The 21,935-nt window shown below is 31.8% G+C and overlaps 2 protein-coding genes across 4 annotated transcripts in view; one reads left to right on the top strand and one right to left on the bottom strand.

The window, feature by feature from the left end:
• The window catches only part of LOC132938164 (brain-specific angiogenesis inhibitor 1-associated protein 2-like protein 2), a 114,119-nt gene extending 100,811 nt beyond the window's left edge, over nucleotides 1-13,308 (top strand). For 2 of the 3 annotated variants that reach the window (XM_061004849.1, XM_061004850.1), the window contains 4 exons: nucleotides 13-172; nucleotides 630-940; nucleotides 3,003-4,162; nucleotides 10,053-13,308. In XM_061004849.1, the coding sequence (XP_060860832.1) occupies nucleotides 13-172; nucleotides 630-940; nucleotides 3,003-4,152 (1,621 nt within the window). In that variant the 3' untranslated portion in view covers nucleotides 4,153-4,162; nucleotides 10,053-13,308. Of the gene's footprint in view, nucleotides 1-12; nucleotides 173-629; nucleotides 941-3,002; nucleotides 4,209-10,052 lie in introns of all 3 variants that reach the window. The other variant, XR_009663878.1, reaches the window with a different exon arrangement.
• A 3,382-nt stretch (nucleotides 13,309-16,690) lies between these two features.
• Nucleotides 16,691-21,048, bottom strand: LOC132939409 (vacuolar protein sorting-associated protein 72 homolog). Its single transcript, XM_061006560.1, has 3 exons — nucleotides 20,822-21,048; nucleotides 20,465-20,721; nucleotides 16,691-18,551 (listed from the first exon to the last, which is right to left on the bottom strand). Exons 2-3 carry the CDS (start codon nucleotides 20,716-20,718, stop codon nucleotides 17,876-17,878), a joined length of 930 nt encoding a protein of 309 aa, XP_060862543.1. The 5' UTR covers nucleotides 20,719-20,721; nucleotides 20,822-21,048; the 3' UTR covers nucleotides 16,691-17,875.
• Between the last annotated feature and the right edge of the window lie 887 nt (nucleotides 21,049-21,935).

The following is a 21,935-nucleotide window of genomic DNA, read 5'->3' as shown; positions in this document are numbered from 1 at the left end:
TTTCGTTTACAGCGACTCGCCGTCATCATATCGACGAAAGGATTCCATGGGCCAGTCCACCGTCTCGAACCACAACAGAAGTGAATCAGCAACCATCGGCAAACAAAACCGTTATCAAACTACAACACTTACGAGATTCGGTGATTCTTTGTCTCACAGAAATCCATATCCGGTAAGCTATTATTCCCAGTCACTTTTCACAATTATTCTATTGTACTGCCTAAGCAGTGAGAACTACTTTTACGCTGAGATGTTCTACAACATATTTACATTCATTCTGGCTCCTCTTCGAACTCAATTACTAAGTTTGCACTTTAATAATATAGTCAATAGGTGTCAATTAAATGTATTTTAAAATTGCACTAAATATTATTCTTATCTTTATCGTGGACCTCTTCGACAATTTTTAATCTCACAACAAAACGATTCTCTCGACCGTAGAAATTATATAATATTTTTCAATACGTTTGAACTGAAAGATAATGATATTATATCGGCGTCGTATAAAGACATGTTACCACATAAATGTACGCACTGCCATTTATCCGTTAACTCGTTATGTTATAAAATATTTCGTTAGTCAATAACTATATTAATAATTGTGATGAAATGGTTATTTTTGCGTACAGGCACGGTCCAGGGCGAACAGTAGATCGAATGGTTACGGGATCAACTCGCACGGGCCTCCGCCTCCGTCCGTTCCAGCTCCGGTAGTGCCCCGTCAGTATGGAGGGCACATACCACCCCCGGTGGCGTTTTTCCCTCCACCACCGCAGACATTGCCACCTGCGCCGGGAAAACCAATCGCGATCGACAAGAGAACCGGTGGAGTTCACCACCAACACGGTAACGCGAGCTTGCACAGCAGCAACGACAGCGGTTTCAGTAACGATCCGCCGCCGGCGCCCGAAATTGACTATTCGGATGACGAAAACGCGAGGTACATATCATCATTGTTAACCATATTATTATACCGTAGTAGTTGTCGGAACCATAACATTAATGTATCGCTTAACATTATCATATGCATGAAACTTAGCGTGGTGCCGTGGTACCTACCTATGATTTTGGATTAAAACAAAACCATAAAAATAATATGCTGTTATTAAAATTATATTTATGTTAAGTGAACAAGCATGAGCCTAACACAGTAATAATATGTAACACAATACCTACTATAAAAACATTTGATAAAAAATTAAACAAAATGCACATTGATCAGAATATATCTAAAAAAAACTGGTGATAATTAATAAAGTCACTCTGCTGTACATATAGTAGAATAAAATTCGAGACACAATGTACATCGTCATTGAGCATGTCACTGCAGTAATGAATGCATTAAATTTTAAATTTAATGATGGATCATTACATAGTACGTAAAAACGTTTCTGAGCGGGACAGTCTTCTGATAGCGTCTATATTTCTAAGGATATATTTTTATAATGTATTTATATTATTATGAGACATTTTTTTTTTTTATTAGTAATATTATTGTTATCATCAACATCACATACAATAATATAATATTAATTTTTGTAATATTATTTTATATAATATTACTGACCGCAATTAACTTATAATAAAACAATGTATCGATGTACTGTAGAATAGTATAAATAGTATAAATAAATCTTCATATTTTGAAAATTTTACTGTGCAAAGAAAATTCAAAATAATGGTGATGGTAAAAAATTTAAGACCCTACGGGCCTACGATTAATACTTAAAATTACAACAAAATATAATATTTTTATTTTAGTCTTATTTTATTTTTATTTTAGTCTCATTTATCCTTCTACACCCATGTTTTTGGTATTGGCATTTTTATTTGTAGATTTTCTTAGTTTTAGCTTACATTGCATACATATGCTTAACCGATTAACGACAGTAATATTGTATCATGTTTACGACATTTATCGAAATACCCATTCCAGCGTCCCTACACGCACGTATAATTAAAAATTAAATGATTTATATAAATATATGAACTATTTCCTCTGTATTTAATTTTCCTCTAATATTATTAATTAAAACAAATTTAACACTTTTGTAATTTAAATCAAATCCAATTACATCCAAACTGCTCGGTGTTTAATGTTTATGTATTGAGCTTATATTTTAAAATTGCTTAGAACTATATTCTCGTGCACATTAGGTATCGTACGTAGGTATGTGAACCGCGATGATAACCTTATTTCCCCATATTAATATATTATTATCGCTTTATGTACAGTTGTACCTATATCTAATAATAATAATAATAATAATAATATACACTCTGTTCGAGCTAATGTATTTCTCGGGAGAAATAACAATAATCGTAATTATGAATAAGTCCGGTATTATTGGATAGGCATAGTTATAAACGAGAATAATACGCGTTCGTTGCCAGTTACCACCCGGCGACGTTTATGTAATTCCATAAACGGCTGTACCATCAATTATCATAAACTACCGGTACCGTATGGACAACATTGCAATGGTATAGTGTACCGCGACTAAAAGAAACCGTACCGGCTGTGTGTAATCGTCTTTAATCGGCCGAATAAATATATTCCAGCCGGGGACAACTCTCGAGATTTACGCGCGATAGTCCAACAGCAAACGGACAAATACATCGTAATATAACATTTTAATCACGACCAAAACAGAAAAATAATTAATCGATAATAGGTACAATAACTAAGTATAATATGCATAACAATAGCAATTGTAATAACAGCAATAACAAAAATTAACCCACGCGGTCGGTGAAGGCGCATCTAATACCTATAATGTATTATATTTTACACGAGTCTTGGGCTCGTAGCTATATTATAATATAACGTGTAACCGAGTACGGGGCAGTGTCTAAGTAACCGTGGTTACGGGACATGTTCGCCCGCGGTGCCTGCGCTGCGCGGCTTGAGGTGCGAAGGTGATGGTGTTGGTTGTGGTGTTGGTGTTGCTCATAATAAGTGCGTGTTATTAATGTAACCGAGTATGATGTTTGTAAACCAGAACGATCAAAGATCCGAAGAAGGACGCGCGTTCCAAACAAGCTGCGTCTTACAGCAGGTCACCCGAAGAGGACCGCGGTTACCATCGTCAAGGTCATCATCACAGCCAGACGTTGACGATGACGATGGGCGGCCGACAGTCAACGGGAACGATGAAGTCGTCGTACAACGGCGGTGGCGGCGGGATGAACACTGGCAGGCGGAACACCGGCACGTCGTCCATGCGGCAGAGCACAAGCGTCGGCCACCTGTCGTCGTTTGGCGGCGACGGAAACTCGCTGTCCAGGCAGGTGAATTCTGCGTACGATAACGAAGACGACGACGGGAGCACCATGCAGGGCAAGAAGATCAAGAGGACAAAGTCCATGTGGAAGTTCAAGAAGTCCGGTTCGAGCGACGAAGTGCTGTTGACCGGCATGTCCATGTGGAAGCACAGGTCACTGGTGGACGTGAACGCCGCGGACGCGGAAGAGCAGCAGCAGCTGCAGCACAACAACGGTTACAACAACAAGTCGTCGGCGGGCACACCGGTCGCCAACAAGAAGTTTACGGTGGCGTCGCGGGACATCGACATAGCCGCGGACGACGACGACAGCCAGACGATAATGAACGGTGGCGTGGGCGGGGGGTCGTCGACGGTGCGGCGGATGACGTACGACAACCGTAAACAGCAGCCGCAGCAACAGCAACAGCAACCGCTGCAGCAGCATCGGAGCAGGAGATCGTCCTCGTCGAGTTTCGGCGGCGGCGACGACTCCGAGTCGTGCATCGTGGTGGACGATCACCTGAAGGACGTCAGATCGGCACCGCCGCCGCCCGCCAGCCTGTTGCCCAGGACCCGGTTGATTAAGCAGACGGCCGGGAAAGACGGTCAAGGGAACGGTGGCATGCAGCCGCCGTCCGCGGCCGCGCACCAACACCACCACCACCATCACCACAACCAGCAACCGGCCACCATGATGATGATGATGCCGCCGCCTCCGCCGCCGCCTCCCGCTGTCCGGACCGCGACTGCGGACGACGGGTACGCGCCACACGACTCGGACGCGGACGTCCGGTTTGAGAGCTCCAAACTCCAGACGTTCAAGTACATCAACGCGACGCACAACGACGGCTGGTACGACTCGTGGGGAGAGAAGCGAAAGAAGTAGGACGCCAAAGGTAAAACCCCGCCTCCGTATGCGACTTATCGGCGTATACAATATATGTACGTAATATTATAATCTTCTATATATTAATAATGGCAATGTTTGGGTGTAAGCGATCCACGGCCAAGTCTTGGTTCTTGAATTTGGTACATATAGGTACCATCTTATAGGATGTCCCTGTACCTCGAAGCCAATTTTTTAATTTTAAAGAGGGACTCATACCGTAGAGTTTTGTCTGTTCACGAAAAACAAATATTATTTTTGTTTGTATCTATATGATATCTATAGGTAATATCTATAATACCTATACGGTTGTCATCGCAGGTTATAGTAAACAAAATAGTTATTATGATTTGATATCATTTTAGACCTGTATTTTTATATTCGGTCAATACCAGCCAAATTAATGTGTTAAAAATAATATGTTATACATATAACGGAGTTTAATACAGGGTAAAACCCCTGACATTATTTAATTTGCCACGGGAAACGCAGAATCAGTTATAATATTATTAGTAAATATATCTACTATATAAAATAAAAAAGATTATAAAACGGACGACCCTTTCGAAAAATTGTCGTCAATAGCAAGTTCTTTTTTATTACTTACTTTCAACTTCACAACACATAAATGTTTAATACAGTATCATTTTAGATTCTAAGCGGAGCGAAAGAATGTATTGATTTTACAATGATGTGTGTTTTTTTTCTTATCTGTCTGTCAGCAACATTTTGTTTAAGAAAAATGCTCCAGTTTTTTAAAATCAACATCTTTTCTAATAGAAAAGTGAATCTAGTTGGTACTTTTAGGAGGTTAAATATTGAAAACTCCAAGTAGTTTTCAAAAACGCCAAGAAAAACAAAAAAAATAAGGTGATTTTTATGCAAAACCAAATCGATTTTATTTTTTTGGTTACTCAAAAAATATTTGCCATAGACCCATGAAATTTTCACCAAATATATATTTTAGTACTATCCATAATTGGAAACATTTCGAAATATTTTGACTTTTTTTGAGTTAGTTATAGGTAGCCTTGAGAAATTGTTCAAATTTTGTAAATTTTTTTAAAATTATTTTTGATAAAAACTTTTTCACTTAAAAAGCTTGGAAATTTAATAAAAGGTTCCTTATTAATTTTCACATCATTGGATTATAATCGGTAAATTAACGAATTTTCATTTATCAATATTTGATATTTTGTTGTAATTCAAAAACAAATAATCCTATATACTTGATATTTTTACCAAATGCTTAAAATTACCATTTTCCATATTTTACGCCAATATTTTCTAACAATTTTGACTCTTTTTGAGCTATTTATAGCCATAAGAAATTTTTGAAATTTTGTAAATTATTTTTCAGTTAGAAATTCATAAGTTTTTTATTTCATACCCAAAATTAAAAATTGTAGTAGAAGATTACACATAAGTTTTTCTACCTATAACAAACAAAAAATTAATTGTTTATGAGCTTTTGAACCTATAATTTTTTTTGATATTTTATGTTCAGTGGTAGGTAAATTATTGATCAACTTTTGATATTTTGTTGTATTTCCAGAAAGAATAAACTGTAGACTTATGAAATGTTCACCAAATATTTATATTATTAGCATTTTTCATGCATGATACAATTTTTTAACTTTATGACTCTTTTTGAGCTATTTATAGTCATGATAATTTTTTAAATTTTGTAAACTATTTTTCAGTTAGAAATTCATAAAAGTTTTTTTTTCATAGCTAACATAAGAAATTTAAATTGAAGGTTTCCAACAAGTTTTTCTACCTCTATCAAAAAGAAAGAGTTCACCGGAAAGTCACGTTATTTAAAGCCATAAGATATTCGAGATTTTTATAAAAACAATTTTTTAACTATTACATTTTATTATTTATCAATCTATAATATTTATCATTATATAAGTATGACACAACGTCTCCGCTCAGAATCGTTTTTCATATACAATGATTTATCATTGAATTCAACTATAACACACTCATTATAACGACATCATGCTTTAATTTTACAACCATACGTTATATTTTGTAAAAATAACCCAATTATAACTGTGTTATAAATCTGTTCAGTTTACATTTGACGGAGCTTAAGAAGGGTTTGCATCCACGGAAAATGCCGGGAAGACACTGCTGGTAACAATAGAATATAATATTATGTTAAAATTATAATTATTGCAAAGTACCTACGAAACCCGCAATTGTACATGTACAACGCGAAAATTTTATTGGTCGGCACATCACACTGCAATGGCTTAACGCCAGCAGGCAAATTATATAACACACCGTGCGGCATAGTATTATTATTTGATTTTAATGAGATTCTAACACATAAATTATTATATAAGACAATATTATTATTATTATTATTATTGATTTAAATTCCGGGATTCTACGGTCTGTGATAATACGGTTCACGAATAATCTTTTCCGGAATTATACGGTCTGAGATCTTATGGTCCGCGTAAATATGGTCCAATCATATTATTATGCATTCCGAAATTTAACGGCCCATGCGATTATTTTCTGAGATTTTACGTGCGTCCGGAACGGATATATTATATTATTAGAACTGTAATCCGTTTCAACGAAATGCCGAGAAATAGCCGAGTTTAACCACGTTTAAACGGTTCACTCTAGATGCGGTTTTTGGATGAAATAATATGGAAAATATAATTATACTAACAATCAAATAGTGCAAACAAGACTTTATCAAAAGTGATTGTCGCTCACATTGAAACACCGACAGACAATCGGTAAGTAACCAGGTCCAACTTTTGTTCTGCACATTCAGTGAATCACATCTCCTTTGAATCTATAAAATGATCATCTTCAGTTATAGTTAGTTTTTTTTTTGTCAATAGTTTTATTGGGTTTTTTTCCAATTTAAGATAGCATAATATATTTTGTTTTTCTATTACGTAAAAACGGTATTTCATTATTTTCTTTATTGACTATTCGACTCGGTCATTTGCGTATTCTTAATAAAATCGCACGTGGCCACATATTATCTAGTCATACAGTCGACTTAAAAGAATTGGTACTTACTTAATTTTTTTCGTCACTATAGTCTCAACAAATATTTTACAAATCTTATCCGTTTTTTTTTTCAATAGAAAAGTTGTCAGTTTGTCAGTTTTTTTAGACCTTTAGACAATCCAAATGATCTTATGCACAATATACATATTATTATCAATATAATATACAATATTAAATTGAGAGAGGCCGCCGTATGGAAGGAATTTATTTATTTTCTTGTTTTTTGTATATAATCCGACAATTTGACAGATATATTAAAGTATCATTATATTATATAGGTACGTATACATAGTACCTATACTATTATTTATTGCGTTGTTTATCATCGTTTACATAAACAACCACGAGACGTGAGACGTCGTAAATTTGTACAATCAAATTATAGTCGACGTCGGTGTTGGCGGAGGAGAGTTGGCAAACAAATGGCCTTTATAATTCGGTTAAGGTGCGTCTCGTGTACAAGTATACAACAGACGATGTAGTTCTACACTTCTACGCTGGTGTCTATACATTTGTACGTATACTACAGTGACAAGAGACCCGACGAGCCTATTTTATCCGATACAAATTCTGACTTACGATCAAACGACAAACTTTAACGCAATTACTGTTATCAATTAAGTCTTGGAGAGCGAAGTAAACATTTTATGAGTTTCAGTATAATAATAAACTGCAAACGCAGTATCATAGTGTTAGTATTTTAGTACCTACCTAGTACCAGTGTTAGCTGTGGCGTGTTGAACTCATTTTTGGTGAGGAGCAAAAATGTATACAATAGGTTATTACCCGCCCGCCCGCCCCTTTGATGTTTACAACGGCACTTCCAAAACAGCTAAAAAGTCTGAATTAAAAATTTACAAAATATGCGTATATCCGTAACGATTTGTATAATCGGATATGGTATTTTTACAATATACCTAGTTCGCCTAGGAGACTAGGTATTTTGTGGCAGGGGGACCTTCCCACCAAACAACAATTTTTAAGGAGCAATTTCTCCAAAATAATACCTTCGGCACGCCACCGAGTGTTGGCGCCTACCTACCTAGTAGTATTATTGCCAACTATTTGTACGTCATAATAATGATAATATTACGCCCAATATTTATTCAGTGCGCATAATGGACTGTTTTATTCAATGTTGTTTTATCCGTTGTTTTCGTTTTATTTATTATTATTTTTATTTTAAACTGACATCGAGCTACGCGCGTTGTTCTATTGATAATAAAAAAACGCATTATGCCGTTGCGAGTTTGTTTGTTTTGTTTTGGAACATTTGAACGGGACAAAGTGGTCCGCAAATAAAACTATACAATAACAGCGTTGTAAAAACAACGAAAAATTGCATCACAGCATTTTGAACGTTAAAACCTATTAAAACAATTAAGTGTACATTTTTTTTACGGTTGCAATCGTGTTGTCTTATATTATGGTGCATTGTATCATATTGGAGTTAAAATCAATATTTTAATTTAATGGTTGATATTCGTGCATCGTACATAGCACACGACGGTCGTTTGTCGTTCTTATAGAAAGTATATTTTGCTTTTTATGTTTAAACTTTGAATGTAAATAAAGTATAATATTGTATATGAATGTATAAGTACAAGTTGAAAAAGACAAAACTACACACAAGATAAAAAAAACTCGTCAACGGCGAAAATTCCATGGTTATAAACTTATAAACGAACATAATAATATATACAATATACATAGATGACTTTCAAATGCACATTTTGAACATGAATAATATTTTAGATTTCGTTAAATTTAGCTTTTTAATCTGAGCAAAGTTAATAGTTCGAAACGAATAGAAAAAATACATATCATACTTTCTATTAGGTATTTTTGATCTTAAATTATTCCTCTCGTGGTCAACAAATTACAATTTACAATGTATACCTATATTATTCGCGTTGTGTGCATATTGAAGTAACTTTGTATACCGTAGCTGGGAATATTATTGATAACAATAGAATGAGATGGTTTCCGGCATGGAATAGGATAATGAGGTAATACTGTGATATTTAGGAAGACACGTATTAAATACGCTCTGAACGAAGCCGGGGATAGGTAGGCAAAGAAAAAGTGATTATCAGAGCTCTCTTCAGTGGTGGATCCAGAGGGAAAAGAAGGCCCCCTCCGGCCCTCCCCCTCGTAAACACCATAGTTGAGGGTTTCATATTAATTTGCTCTTTTAATTTACTTTATTTATGTGATAAATTGTAATAGTTAGTGCCTATAAGTTATGTACCCTATTCAGTTTAGTATGGAGTTGTTAAACTTTAACGCTATTATTAAATATCAGTATCTGTCCTACCTATAATAATAATAACGATTTACAATACTTCGGTGCTGTAAATTATTTTCTACCACCGCGAGGTCTTGCATTCGAGAGGGACGCGAAGGCTCGAGGAGTGGATGTATTATTGTTTATTATATAGGTATGATCCGATGGTTAAGTATGTGTACTGCACTTAGAGATAATATAGGAATTAAATGTTTTACGGGATAAAGACGGATGAGAAGAAGAAGAAGAAGCCACAGGTGTTTTAATTTGGCAAACTGCCGTGTGCAGTGGTGTATTTATCCATCATAACCTATAATCCATCGTGCCGCCGCCAGTGTGATACGCCTATATTATATATACGTCCTATAGTCTAACCTACGATGGGTATTATTGCGAAGATAGTGTGTTAATTTATCGAAATGCCATAGAAATATGTATTCAGTGACTTATTGTGACGTCGGTCCGTAGTCAATTTGATGCGCGTGACGTGCCATAATATGTGTGCGATTTTTATCGACAAATAACATGGTACCTGTACAATATAATGATTACGATATTTCGATTTCAGGACGAACGTGTTTGCGACGATCAAACTGCGCAAGACCAACACCAACGACCGATCAGCGCCGAAGATCATATAATTCTATAACGATATTATTCGCCACCAACCGGAAAGACCAATCGTATGGAGGATATTGTGTGCCGGCATAATATTTTTCTACATTTTTTTTTTCTACAAGTCACGTTATCATGTTAAGTGAACAGTTCTCTTCGAAATTTATATTATATTATTATCATAACATTATTATATTATATACTATATTATTGTATTATTATTATTATTATTATTAGTTAGTCGTTTTACGTACCGGGACAAAAAAAAAAAATCACTGTACATTGTACACGCTCGATGATATGTGCAGGCCGAACATTGCTCAACTAAATCTAATAGCGTCCGAACTCCACGTGTACACGACCGTTGTTGAAACGTTGCGTACAGTTATGGGTTACATATGTAGGTATTCAATAATATATAAGTATTTATCATGACGTATATATTGTTTTAGGTGAGGTCACGCGATTGTGATTTGTTTTTTCACTTCCTCTTTTCTTTTTACCAACCAGGCGACCGCCGCCGATCCTAAATGATAATACAAACATATATATATATACCTACTATGTATTATTATGTTATTAGGTACCATAGGTATACGTTTTTATTTTTCAATTCGCTTTCTTCGGCAGATACATAATACAACAGGCTAGATATTGTTAGAGAATCAATGAAATATCTGTTAAAATATGGGCTAGGCGCCTACAATAATAGCTATCAATGCTTACTCGGACCGCGTATAGGCCGTATAAATTACTCGCGTCTTTGTCGATAACAACAGTGATAATAATATACGCGTCGTCACGTTGTTTTAGCCAATTTTTGTTTCGTTAATATGGTACACAGACATTTCAAACGCAATTTTGCAAATGTGTACACATAGTAATACAATTATTATTCTATCATAATATTATAGGCACTTAATTATTAACGTTTTTGTTTGTTCTATAAAATATGTTATATTATTACATTTCTATATTATAATATTACCTATTCTTGCGTTCCGTCCGTGTCGAACATAATTGGTTATTACAATATATCATATATATTATAGGCAGGCAGGCATTAAACTTTACGGCGCAAAGTAAATAATATGTCTCTAAGGCAAAGTTTACGCGAGCATATTATACCATTTATTATTATATAATATTCGTCATAAACTATATTATTAAGTGTAATGATATGGACTCGATATAATATATATCACGAAAAAATGATTACCACCGGTGATGATATTATAACATACCTAATATTTTCATAACATATGTTACAATATAGTATCACAATAATTTATCGGATAGGTACATAACATTATTATGCACTACATATACTGCAGCCATATTATATAGACTCCGATCTAATGTACCCATAATAATAATAATATAATATGTATCATTTCACGGTGACGTAACGATTCAATCGTAACATCGCCAAAATCGTTATATCCATTACGCAACTGCAGCACAGGTGCATACTATACTGCAGAGACCCTATACTTAATATATCACACGTACGTTTACCGATTTTCTAACTCGATTCGATATATCGTCAGTAGGTAAGCAGGTATATACACGAGGCTTCAGGTTATTGTATTTCGTACCCAGTCGTTTCCCCAATCTGATCGTCGTCGTCGTCGTCAGAGTATAAAATAAGCGTAAAGGACAGTGTCGGATTTATCGCGGGTACGCAGGCGTCTAGATTTTTCAACTTTGTAAATTGATAGATTGTCAAGAACGCCGAATATTGGCCAAGGAGAATAGTCTCTTGAGAAATTAATCGCACCCGTTTATTTTAAAAATATTACGTGGGTACTCAGTTTTATTCCTCTTGTGACGACTCGATTTCAAGGAACGCATAAGTCACAAGATACCTCCCTATAGTTGAAATTTTTTTTTTTTAATCCGTCTTCACTTTTATTGAATACCAAAAATAAATAAATATGATTAATGCATCAAATTACTTGAAAAAAGCATTTTTTTTTTTTTTTTTGTTAAGAAACTACCAATTTTAATAGGTGCTACCCGGCCTTAGATCCGACACTGAGTCTAAACATGTGTTCAGTTTATTTGTTGCGTCCATTATAAAATACACAGCCTACGGTCCATCGCGTATACCGTGTCACGTCTCGTGTCGATAAGTCCATATTATAATCATTAAACATTTTTTAAAATAATAATTTTTGAGGGTCTGCCCAACTGGGTAATAATATTTAAGCCATCGTGGTACCTATGCAGTTTATTCGTTAACGAGTTGTAGCCGCTATGTTGTGTATCGTTAATCTTATCAATTTTTTATGCGCTTTTGTTTTTTGTTTTTCATTTTTCGCCTGTAAATATAATATTATTGAATAATCGTTTATACTATAACTATATAGTATATACAGCTGCTTACTAAAATATTATTATAATATTAAGATCGGCGTTAATTTTGTGTTTGTTGTTATTATTATTACCATCGTGGTTATTTGAAGAATAATTTTTATAACAATATTATGATATTAAAATTGCATGTACCTATATAAATTATAATTACCGGCAATGTTTAAAAAATGTTAAATTTTACTAAAAAATACTGTTATTTTGGTTTCTGTGCAATCGAACATTTTATAATTTGTATCTGTAATACAATCTATATAATATAATATTACAATCGCATTATATAATATTATTACAATTACAACAGTAATATTATTTCGCCGTTTGATAGATTTTTGTATGTATAATTATTTTAAAATTTATATAGGTAGGTACTACCTGCTACTCGTATCTACTATTTTTTTATTTATTTTTTTTTTTTATTTTAATTGTATTTATGTAAATTGAAGGTACACGGGATATATTATTATTATTATTATTATTATTATCATCAATCAAAGAGTCTGGACGGGTAGTGCAAACGGACGTGAAACACTGAAACGTAAATCGTTATTTGCATTAAAAACATTTGCTAAATTTTTAAAAACGTGAAAATTTGGACAAATCTTTTATTGGCTCGACACGTATAATATATTACAACGTATGGTATTTACTAATACATACTGTACAGTTATCGGGCTAGTCATATCGGTCTTAGTTTCGTTTTCGAAATACGAGTGTACGACCGCGCCTGACTCTTTTGTTATATTATATTATTATATATATTTTTAATCAAATACTGTTATTATAATGTAATCAATAATTAGTTGAAAATGCATAAATATTTTATTCATGTACCTACACGTCTTGTTCTATAAGTTTGCTTATTTCCCAACCACGTTTAACCGTATTTTAAAACTGCAGACACGGGAATATAGTAATCCGAATGAATTACTTTGAATACCATCTACAAATGTTCTCAATAATTTTTAAATAATGCAAAAAATGTTGAATACTATTTTCGTAACTGTTCAGAATACTATTTAGAATACTAAAACCATTTAATTCCTATGAAAATATTATACCTTTATGTTAATACAATAGGTACGATAATTATTGTTGTTCCTAATTGTTTTCTGGAAATTATTACAATATTATGCACATTTTAAATCAACAATTTAATCATGTGTTTATGGTTTACGTTGATATTTGTTTTTTAAGTGTTTTTCATTGAATAGGTAGGTTAAATAGGTAATAGGTATAAGAGCAGTTATAGATAATTATTCACTATTAAATTAGGCAGGTAACTGAATTTTAGAAATTTTATACACATTTTGTGTCTTATTGTGAACATACAATACAATTATGGAGTAGGTAGGCACATAAAAAAATCGAATCTCAAAATATTTTTATTTTTCATTAATAGGTACCTAGTTATGATTTTGGTATTTTGGTACATACATTTGTTAATGTATGAATATTTGAAACTAAAATAACACCTTTAATAGAAAAAATAACTTAGAAACCCTAGGAAATAATTTATTAAATAAGATAAAAGAGTATACAGAAACAAAAAATACCATACGTTTTTCTAAAAGTGTTCTATTCTCAAAAAGTATTCAAATAAAATAAATTCAAAATATTATTTTTATTTACTTCTTAAATGTATTTTACCAATGTCTGTAGATCTGTACTTGGGAGGGGGTTAGATAGAATTAATAGGGCTTAGGATTCCATACCCATCTACGCCAATCCAATTTAAGTAGTAAATAAATATTTTACGGATTAAATATTTGTTAGCATTTATTTTTAAATATATTTTCTAAAATAAGTTAGGGGTAAATATACTATTATGGTCTATGGCCCTATGGAGAAAATGCACCTACGGTAGGAGTGTAGTGAAGTAGCCTATACAGGGCGCCGTGACAATCACAAATATATATATACATAGACGCATATAGGCATTACAATAATATATTAATATATTTTAATACATATTATAATTTATTTGGAAATAACCCGAAGTAATAATTTTAAAAATTATCTTCTTCGAAAATATACAAAAAAATAAAACCACTAGTGAACAAAATCTCAAACGAATTGCTTTTATAATAATAATATACTTTCCTATATTAATTGTATAAATTAGAGACTTTAACCAGAAATATCAAGCCAAAAATATAACATAATAAAAGGTATATTATACTTTATTCTTGTTGTAATAACGTAGAATTAAGATAATATATAAATACGACTCCTGTCGATAGTTATATTAAAATAGTAAAAGTTAGAGTAGTAAAATTACGCTATTACCTTCCTCCAGGTGTTCGGAGGGTTCTCGAGATCGTGTATTCGAGAATTAGATCAAATACACCGTACAATATAATTTTATGGAAAAAAAAGCACATAGAATGTATTAACTGCAATCAACATAAAATATTATATTATATGCCTTACCTGATTCGCAGTTGTTTGTGGACAGTATTTTTAGGAGTTTTAGGGTTTAAATAAAACAAAGTAATACTTCAAATACACAAATTGAATTAAAGAACGCACCGATTATTGCTATTGAATTATTGTAATGCAAATTAAATATAAGTACTAGAGTTTTATTCATACTACTCGTAGATAAAATTCATAGTTAATTAATAATGATACCATTATAATCTGATATTCGGTAATAAAACAAAAAAAAACCGAGGAACTAGGTCTGTTGCAGTAGGTAATTGCCAATAAGTAGGTTTCGAGTGTTTCTTGGCATTAAGACTGAGAGCAGTGCAATAGTTGTGCACTTGTGTTCAATTGAGTGTAATTGATAAACATTGGCACAACTAGGCAGGGACTTTGGGGGGGGGGGGGGGCTTAGCAGTTAGGCTCCCCTAAAAAAAATATACCTATATCAGATAATACGTTAGTAAAAATGATTTCTTCAATGAGGCATACAATTCACTAAGAACGATTAGATTAGTTATACTATAGGTACTGAATGACTGTTTATCGAATTTGGCAAATTCTTAGATTGGTTATAGCCTTATTAGGTATCATTTCAAAGAGTTTCCTGTGGACTGTGGTGATACCAACATGTTTTTTTTTTCAAACGACAACCAACCTTTTTACTGTAAATTATTAAGCTGATTATGTACTTGTGAAATGTGAATCTAAATAATAATAATTTAAAATATAGTCCTTAAGTATATTTAAAAATTCCAAAAATCTGAATTTTAATAAATACATCATAAATAGTATGTTGTATGTTGCCATGTTAAGTGAACAATACTGGTTAAATATTATCATAATATTATAACGATATAATTATTATTGATATAAATTTATGTTTATTACAAGCCATTTTCAAATAAGTCAAGTAGAAGTGTAAAAAAAATGTACATACAGACAAACAAAGAAAAAATGTAAGTGCTACAGACCCCCCCCCCCCCCCCCTCCTCTGAAAATGTCCTAGTTGCGCCTATATTCTATATTGATAAATATTTGTACACCAAAAATAATGCTGAGCGGAGACAGTGTGTCAAATTTTATTTCTAAGAATACTTTATAATTTATTATACATTATATAACTATAAGACAATTTCTACTACAGCAGGTTAAACTAATTATCGATAAAAAAATTACATTTAATAATACATTGGTTATATGTAATATATTATATACTGTATAGAATACTATTAATGTTGACTTAGGTCTTAGTAGTCAATGCCGACATACCATAGAATGGTATGAATAGCTCAAAATATTTTGAAAATTGCATTGTGTACAGAAAGTAATATTAATATATTTTAAAAAATAGTAAAATACTAAAATGTTTCAGTTACAAAATAACTAAAATCGTTTGAGATAAAATCAATATTTCACGTAAGAAATTAAAATATCCTATCTTATCCACATTTAATCTTGAAAGATAGAACTATTATAAAAACCAAAAATTGTGGCTGTATTTTTGAATTGTTTTAAAAAACATTTATATTGTATTACATTTTCAAGCCTTAGGTATTAAATTGAAAATATTTTAAGATTTAACCACAAAATAATGTGTTACATCTTTGCTTAAGTATTTCAAACTTGGATATTATAACAGTATTTTACACATCATATTGTAGTGCCTTTTTTTTATTGAAAATACAAAAAAATGTGTTTTTTGTATTTTATTTATAATTTTATACTGACAGCCAACAGGGGACAGCTTATACGATTGTATAATATTAATAATATTATGTTGATTGGTTTCCACAAATAATTATGTATTTTAATAATATTATAACATTGTTATAACTAAATTTAAATAACAAACCAAAAGCATTTATATAAGTTATATCTAAATAATGATTGAAGTCTAGTGGTGTTTGGTAAGTTTAGTATTTGCTGCATTTATGTTACAAGGTGTTGTTGAAAATTTAATTTAGGTGAACACTGAACCATGCAAATAAATATTCATTCAATTATTCACTTTACATAAATAATACCTACTTAAAGCCAAAGTATAGTTTTAGATTTTTAGTAAGTAATATAATATTATAGCTAATCTAAAGTAAAGTTTTACACTAATATAACTAATAAAAAAATAAAATGATTCTGCATAAATACATTTCTTTTATGTTACGCGTGGACCAGAGAGAGAAAACAAACAATGCACTAACATCCTCTTAAGAGTTAACTTAACATTCATGTAAACAATTCATTAAAAAACATTAGTACAAAATGTATATTGGCTATTTTTTTGGCACTTAATGCACTTGTGACAAATAATTATTGTACAATTATACTATTGTATACCAATCTTATATTACCCATCCAAATTTCTGTGGTAAGCATTAATACCTAACTATAGCTAGGACCACAAAAAGTTAGTGGTTGTTGCAATAGATTCTAATGTTAAACATGGCAACAATTTGAAAAAAAACATACCCTATGTTAGTTATAAATTATGTAATATTGTGTATAACCTACAATTATTATACATATTAGTATAGATTATGGAATGATTTACAAATTATTGCCATTATTTCTACCATATTTTAAGCACTAGATCTGATCAGTCACTGCTAATTTTTGTGGCCCTAACTATAGTATCAACTATCAAGTATCCAACTTGAAGATATTAAAAGGAAATCATTATTAAATATTAAGACAAAATTTAATATTAACCATATCTAGGTATAAAATGCCTTAACTTTTTATTTATCATAAACATGTTATAATACCTATCCTTAAATTCATTATGAATTTCAAAATGTCAAATCATAATACATTTCAATGAAAAAAAAAACATTTTTAAATATTTGTCAATGATCAATGAGTTATCCTTTAAGTATAAAAATAATGAATTATAATACAACTTAGTTATTACCAATTTAATATTATAACTTGAAAGAGTAGTTCTAAAAGTTAAAATTTGTGTTTTATAAACATTTATTTATTAGCAAAGGCTTCATCTAAATGCATAGAGTATACAGATCTTAATATTGAAAATATCTTTTGATTCTTATAAGGGTGACCGGTCAAAGGATCCCTGTATCTGGCATAATCTTCAGTAAATACACACTGTCTATGTGGTTTAATCGGTTTGGCTACTTTTTTGGGGAACATTCGTTCAAATTCATGGGGTTCATTCACTGTGATGGAAGTGCGCTCGAAATACTCACGGCGTTCACGTTTCATGTCATGTTCTTCACATTCAATATTTATATTGTCATCTTCAGCAAACAATGGATATGCTTTACTAAGAAATTTAACAGATGTCAAGTATGTGACACGAGGTTTAGCTCTTGTCTGTTTTCTAGCCAATTCTAATTTTTCAAATTTCTCTAATGATTTTAAATTCTCTTCTTCTGTGAGTTTTGCTTCTTCCAACAATTCTTGCTGTGAAGGCATTTCTTCTGGAGGCATTGGTTTATTTCGCTTAATTTTACTAACACGTTCTTTGATACGTTCTATTGTTTCCTGAGACTTAACTGCTGTTGATTGGCGTATTGACTTTCGCTCATATGACGTCTCAGCCGCCACCACCACTTTTTCTGTTCGGGAACGTTTTCTTTTTGGAGCTTCATTTTGTTCAACAGGTTTTGGTACTTTAGGTTCTTGGTATCTAAGATAAAATAAAATAATTATAAATTAGTTAAAACAAAAGAAAATAATTAGGTAAACTTTTATACCAGCAGTTCTTAATCTTTTTATATCACATATCACAACATATCACTATACTAACATTGAAAATTCTCATGTACCACTTGAAAAAAAATCCGAATTATTTTAACTACTGTTGTATACAAGCTTAATGATGTTCTTTTTTATATAACTGCACAAGCGATAACTGTATGCAAGTTAATTAGTGTTAAGTAAAACCAATTTTGAGTTACTATTATGTATCAACAACCTTGAAATATGCACCTAATATGCTTTTGAGATAAAAATATGAAAGAATACATTTTTTGATCATAGATATCAAATCGACAATATTAGAGTACAATTAAAATAAAATATATTGATATAGCCTGATAGGTAGGGGTTAATAGACAGTCTTTCTTTTAAAGGGCGTCGGATGCGGTGATTTGCTGTCTTTGTCTAACACACGTGGAACATAGGAATAATGACCTAAGCGACTAACAACAATTAAAGTACTTCTAGGTGTTCAATTTAAAAATGAAAAGATATTTGAATTGGTATACAAGTTTATTTTGCATCGGTCGAAGTACTTTTTCAATTGTACCATTATTTTGATGAGAATAAATATTTTAAATTTTATAAATTTGTCAATTTTTAATATTAAATATATTAAAAAAATATTAAAAATATGCTTCGATCGATGCAAAGTTAACTTACCAATTCAGACATATTTTTATTTTTTAAATTGAACAACTAGAAGTACCTTAATTTTTGTCAATCGCTTAAGTCGTTATTCCCGAGTCCTATGTTCAACGTGTGTTAGACAAAGACAGAAAATCACTGCATCCAACACTGTTAAAATATTATTTAGTCTTGTAAAATATATTACTTAGTTAGGTACTTAACAATAAAAACTATGAGATGCTCTTAATAATGTTTTTACCATTAAGTTGTATGGTCAATTTGTTCTAATATTAAATCTAACAACACAACATTTCTGCTGAACATATTATGTTGTACATTTGGAAGACGAAGACACAACACACGGGCATGGTGTCCTCTCAATTATTTTTTTCTCAGTCACATACGACATATCATTGGTAGAGAACTATTACTCTAGCTATAAAATAAATGTATTCAACAAAATAAGGTAGGTACTTAAAATAATATGAAATCCTCAAAAAATATTATCACGTAAGTTAGGTTAGGTAACTTAAACTAATACATTTTCTTAGGTTTATTTATCTTTTATTTTCTAATAACATTTATTATTTACTAAATACTAAAATACCAGTACAGTGGTATAATAGTGCCAATCTATCAGAATAAATAATTTTACTAATCTATATAATGATTTGAAAAAACAATCACCAGAAAAAGATACTGCGGTATAAGTAAATTTAATTGTATTTAATTATTTATTTATTTAAGAGGACGCCGCACCCACATAATATGTTGTCTCCGTCTTACACACTTATAGCATACCAAAAACGTTTTAGCGCGGGACAGAACTGAGGTTACAGTCATAACTAAGAAACAAAATTTTCACTACATATAAAGGAGAACTTTGGCTGTGAAATATCGTTGTTATTTTTTTGATATCACTTATACAAAAAAAGTTCTTATTGTTTCAAAATCCATTGTTATTAGTGTTTTTCAAACTTAAATAAATTTTTTTGAAGTCCCGATAACGAAAAAATAAAAACGATATTGCACAGCCAAAGTCATCCTTTTTATGCGATGAAAATGTTGTTTCTTAGTTATGTTTGTAGCGTTCTCGGTTCTTTCCCGCACAAAACAGTTTTTGCTATGCTATATACAAGGCAAAAAAAATATACAACCACTAAAATAGGTATCAAACTATCTACGTGTTTTGTGTAATCGTAATGTACCTACCTATTTGTTTTTTTTTGAGCTTGTTCTTCATCTTCCACGTCTGATATCACTTCATCATTTTCATCAATACTAAAATCTGAATCAACTTCATCTGGGGCTTCTTCATCGACAAAATGAAAATCATTATCTTCCTCATCTTCATTGAACCCACCGTAGGTAGTCTTATAAAATTCATCATCTGCAGCTTCTTCTTCGTCTAATAAACGTGCTAGTTTGTTACCAGCATTTGAACGGCGTTCTCTTTCAGCAGCCATAGCCTGAAACAATCAGGTTTCGAACATTGATAAATAAAATAGATCAAATCATCATAAAGCCTCGTAAAACTGGAAAATTATATGTTAACCCATAGTTACACACACTTTTAAATGTAGCACAATCGGTTGAATAAAATGTGTTCAGTTAAGTATTGAGTGTATGATATACATATAATGTATTACATATAATCTATCAAAAACATGACCAATCCGGTGTTCAAAGCCAGATCGCGAGAGTATTTGAAAATGGAAATTCGGAAAACTCAAATCAAAATTCATACAATATTATAATATTATTTAATAATATTTATCTTTACTTTTCAGTACTATCAGTTTTTACTTTTTAGCGACTGCAAGCTATCAGTATGAAGTTACGAACGTTTGAAAATTTGAACATTGATTGTGTCATTGGTTCTCAACATTTTAACGACAAACGTATATTGTGACGACTGACGAGCCGTTCCGATGGGTTACTTCAAGTACCTACAACCAAAGACTAAGTAGTGGTGTATGATTTACCAGGTTACCTATTTATTAAGCAATTAATTATTCCTTAAATTATTATGTACCTAAGTGTATTACATCAAGTAATCTATCTATTACATATTCACATTTATCCTCTAGATTTTATTTATGATTTACGATTTAAAACACAATATAAAAAAAAGGTGGACAAGTGGATACCGCTCTGCTGTACAGTAGTTGTAATGGATGTGTTATATTTGAATACAATGATAAACCATTGGATACGAAAAACGATTCTGAGCAGTTAGCGTAGTCGTTATAATATTATTATTTTTTATTCGTCGCTATGGAGATAAACAAATCATTAGAAATTAAAACCCCAATTTTAGCGGTTTTTCGTAATTTGTCGGTAGTTTTTCTCGACGCTTTCCAAAACTTCTTGGAATTTTCAATTTTGACCTCCTAAAAGTACCAAGTAGGTTTATTTTTCTATCAGAAATGATGCTGATTTCAAAAATCAAAGCATGCTTACTATCCGAAATGTTTGTGACAGACAGAAAAAAAACACACATCATTGTAAAACCAGTACATTCTTTCGCTCCGCTCAGAATCTAATAACAAACAATTAATATCACGTCAAATAAATCGAAATTTAAAAAATATTTATCATCTATTTATTAATCATGGTGAGTAGCTAAAAGTAAAAAATTAGGTTCTAAAAGTTGTAGGTTATAACAGTACGGTGCAAATTT

The sequence above is a fragment of the Metopolophium dirhodum genome, chromosome 2 (genome assembly GCF_019925205.1).
Source record: "Metopolophium dirhodum isolate CAU chromosome 2, ASM1992520v1, whole genome shotgun sequence".
Taxonomy (NCBI): Eukaryota; Metazoa; Arthropoda; class Insecta; order Hemiptera; family Aphididae; genus Metopolophium; species Metopolophium dirhodum.
Note: the sequence above shows the minus strand (reverse complement) of the source record. Positions and strands in the feature narration are given on the sequence as shown.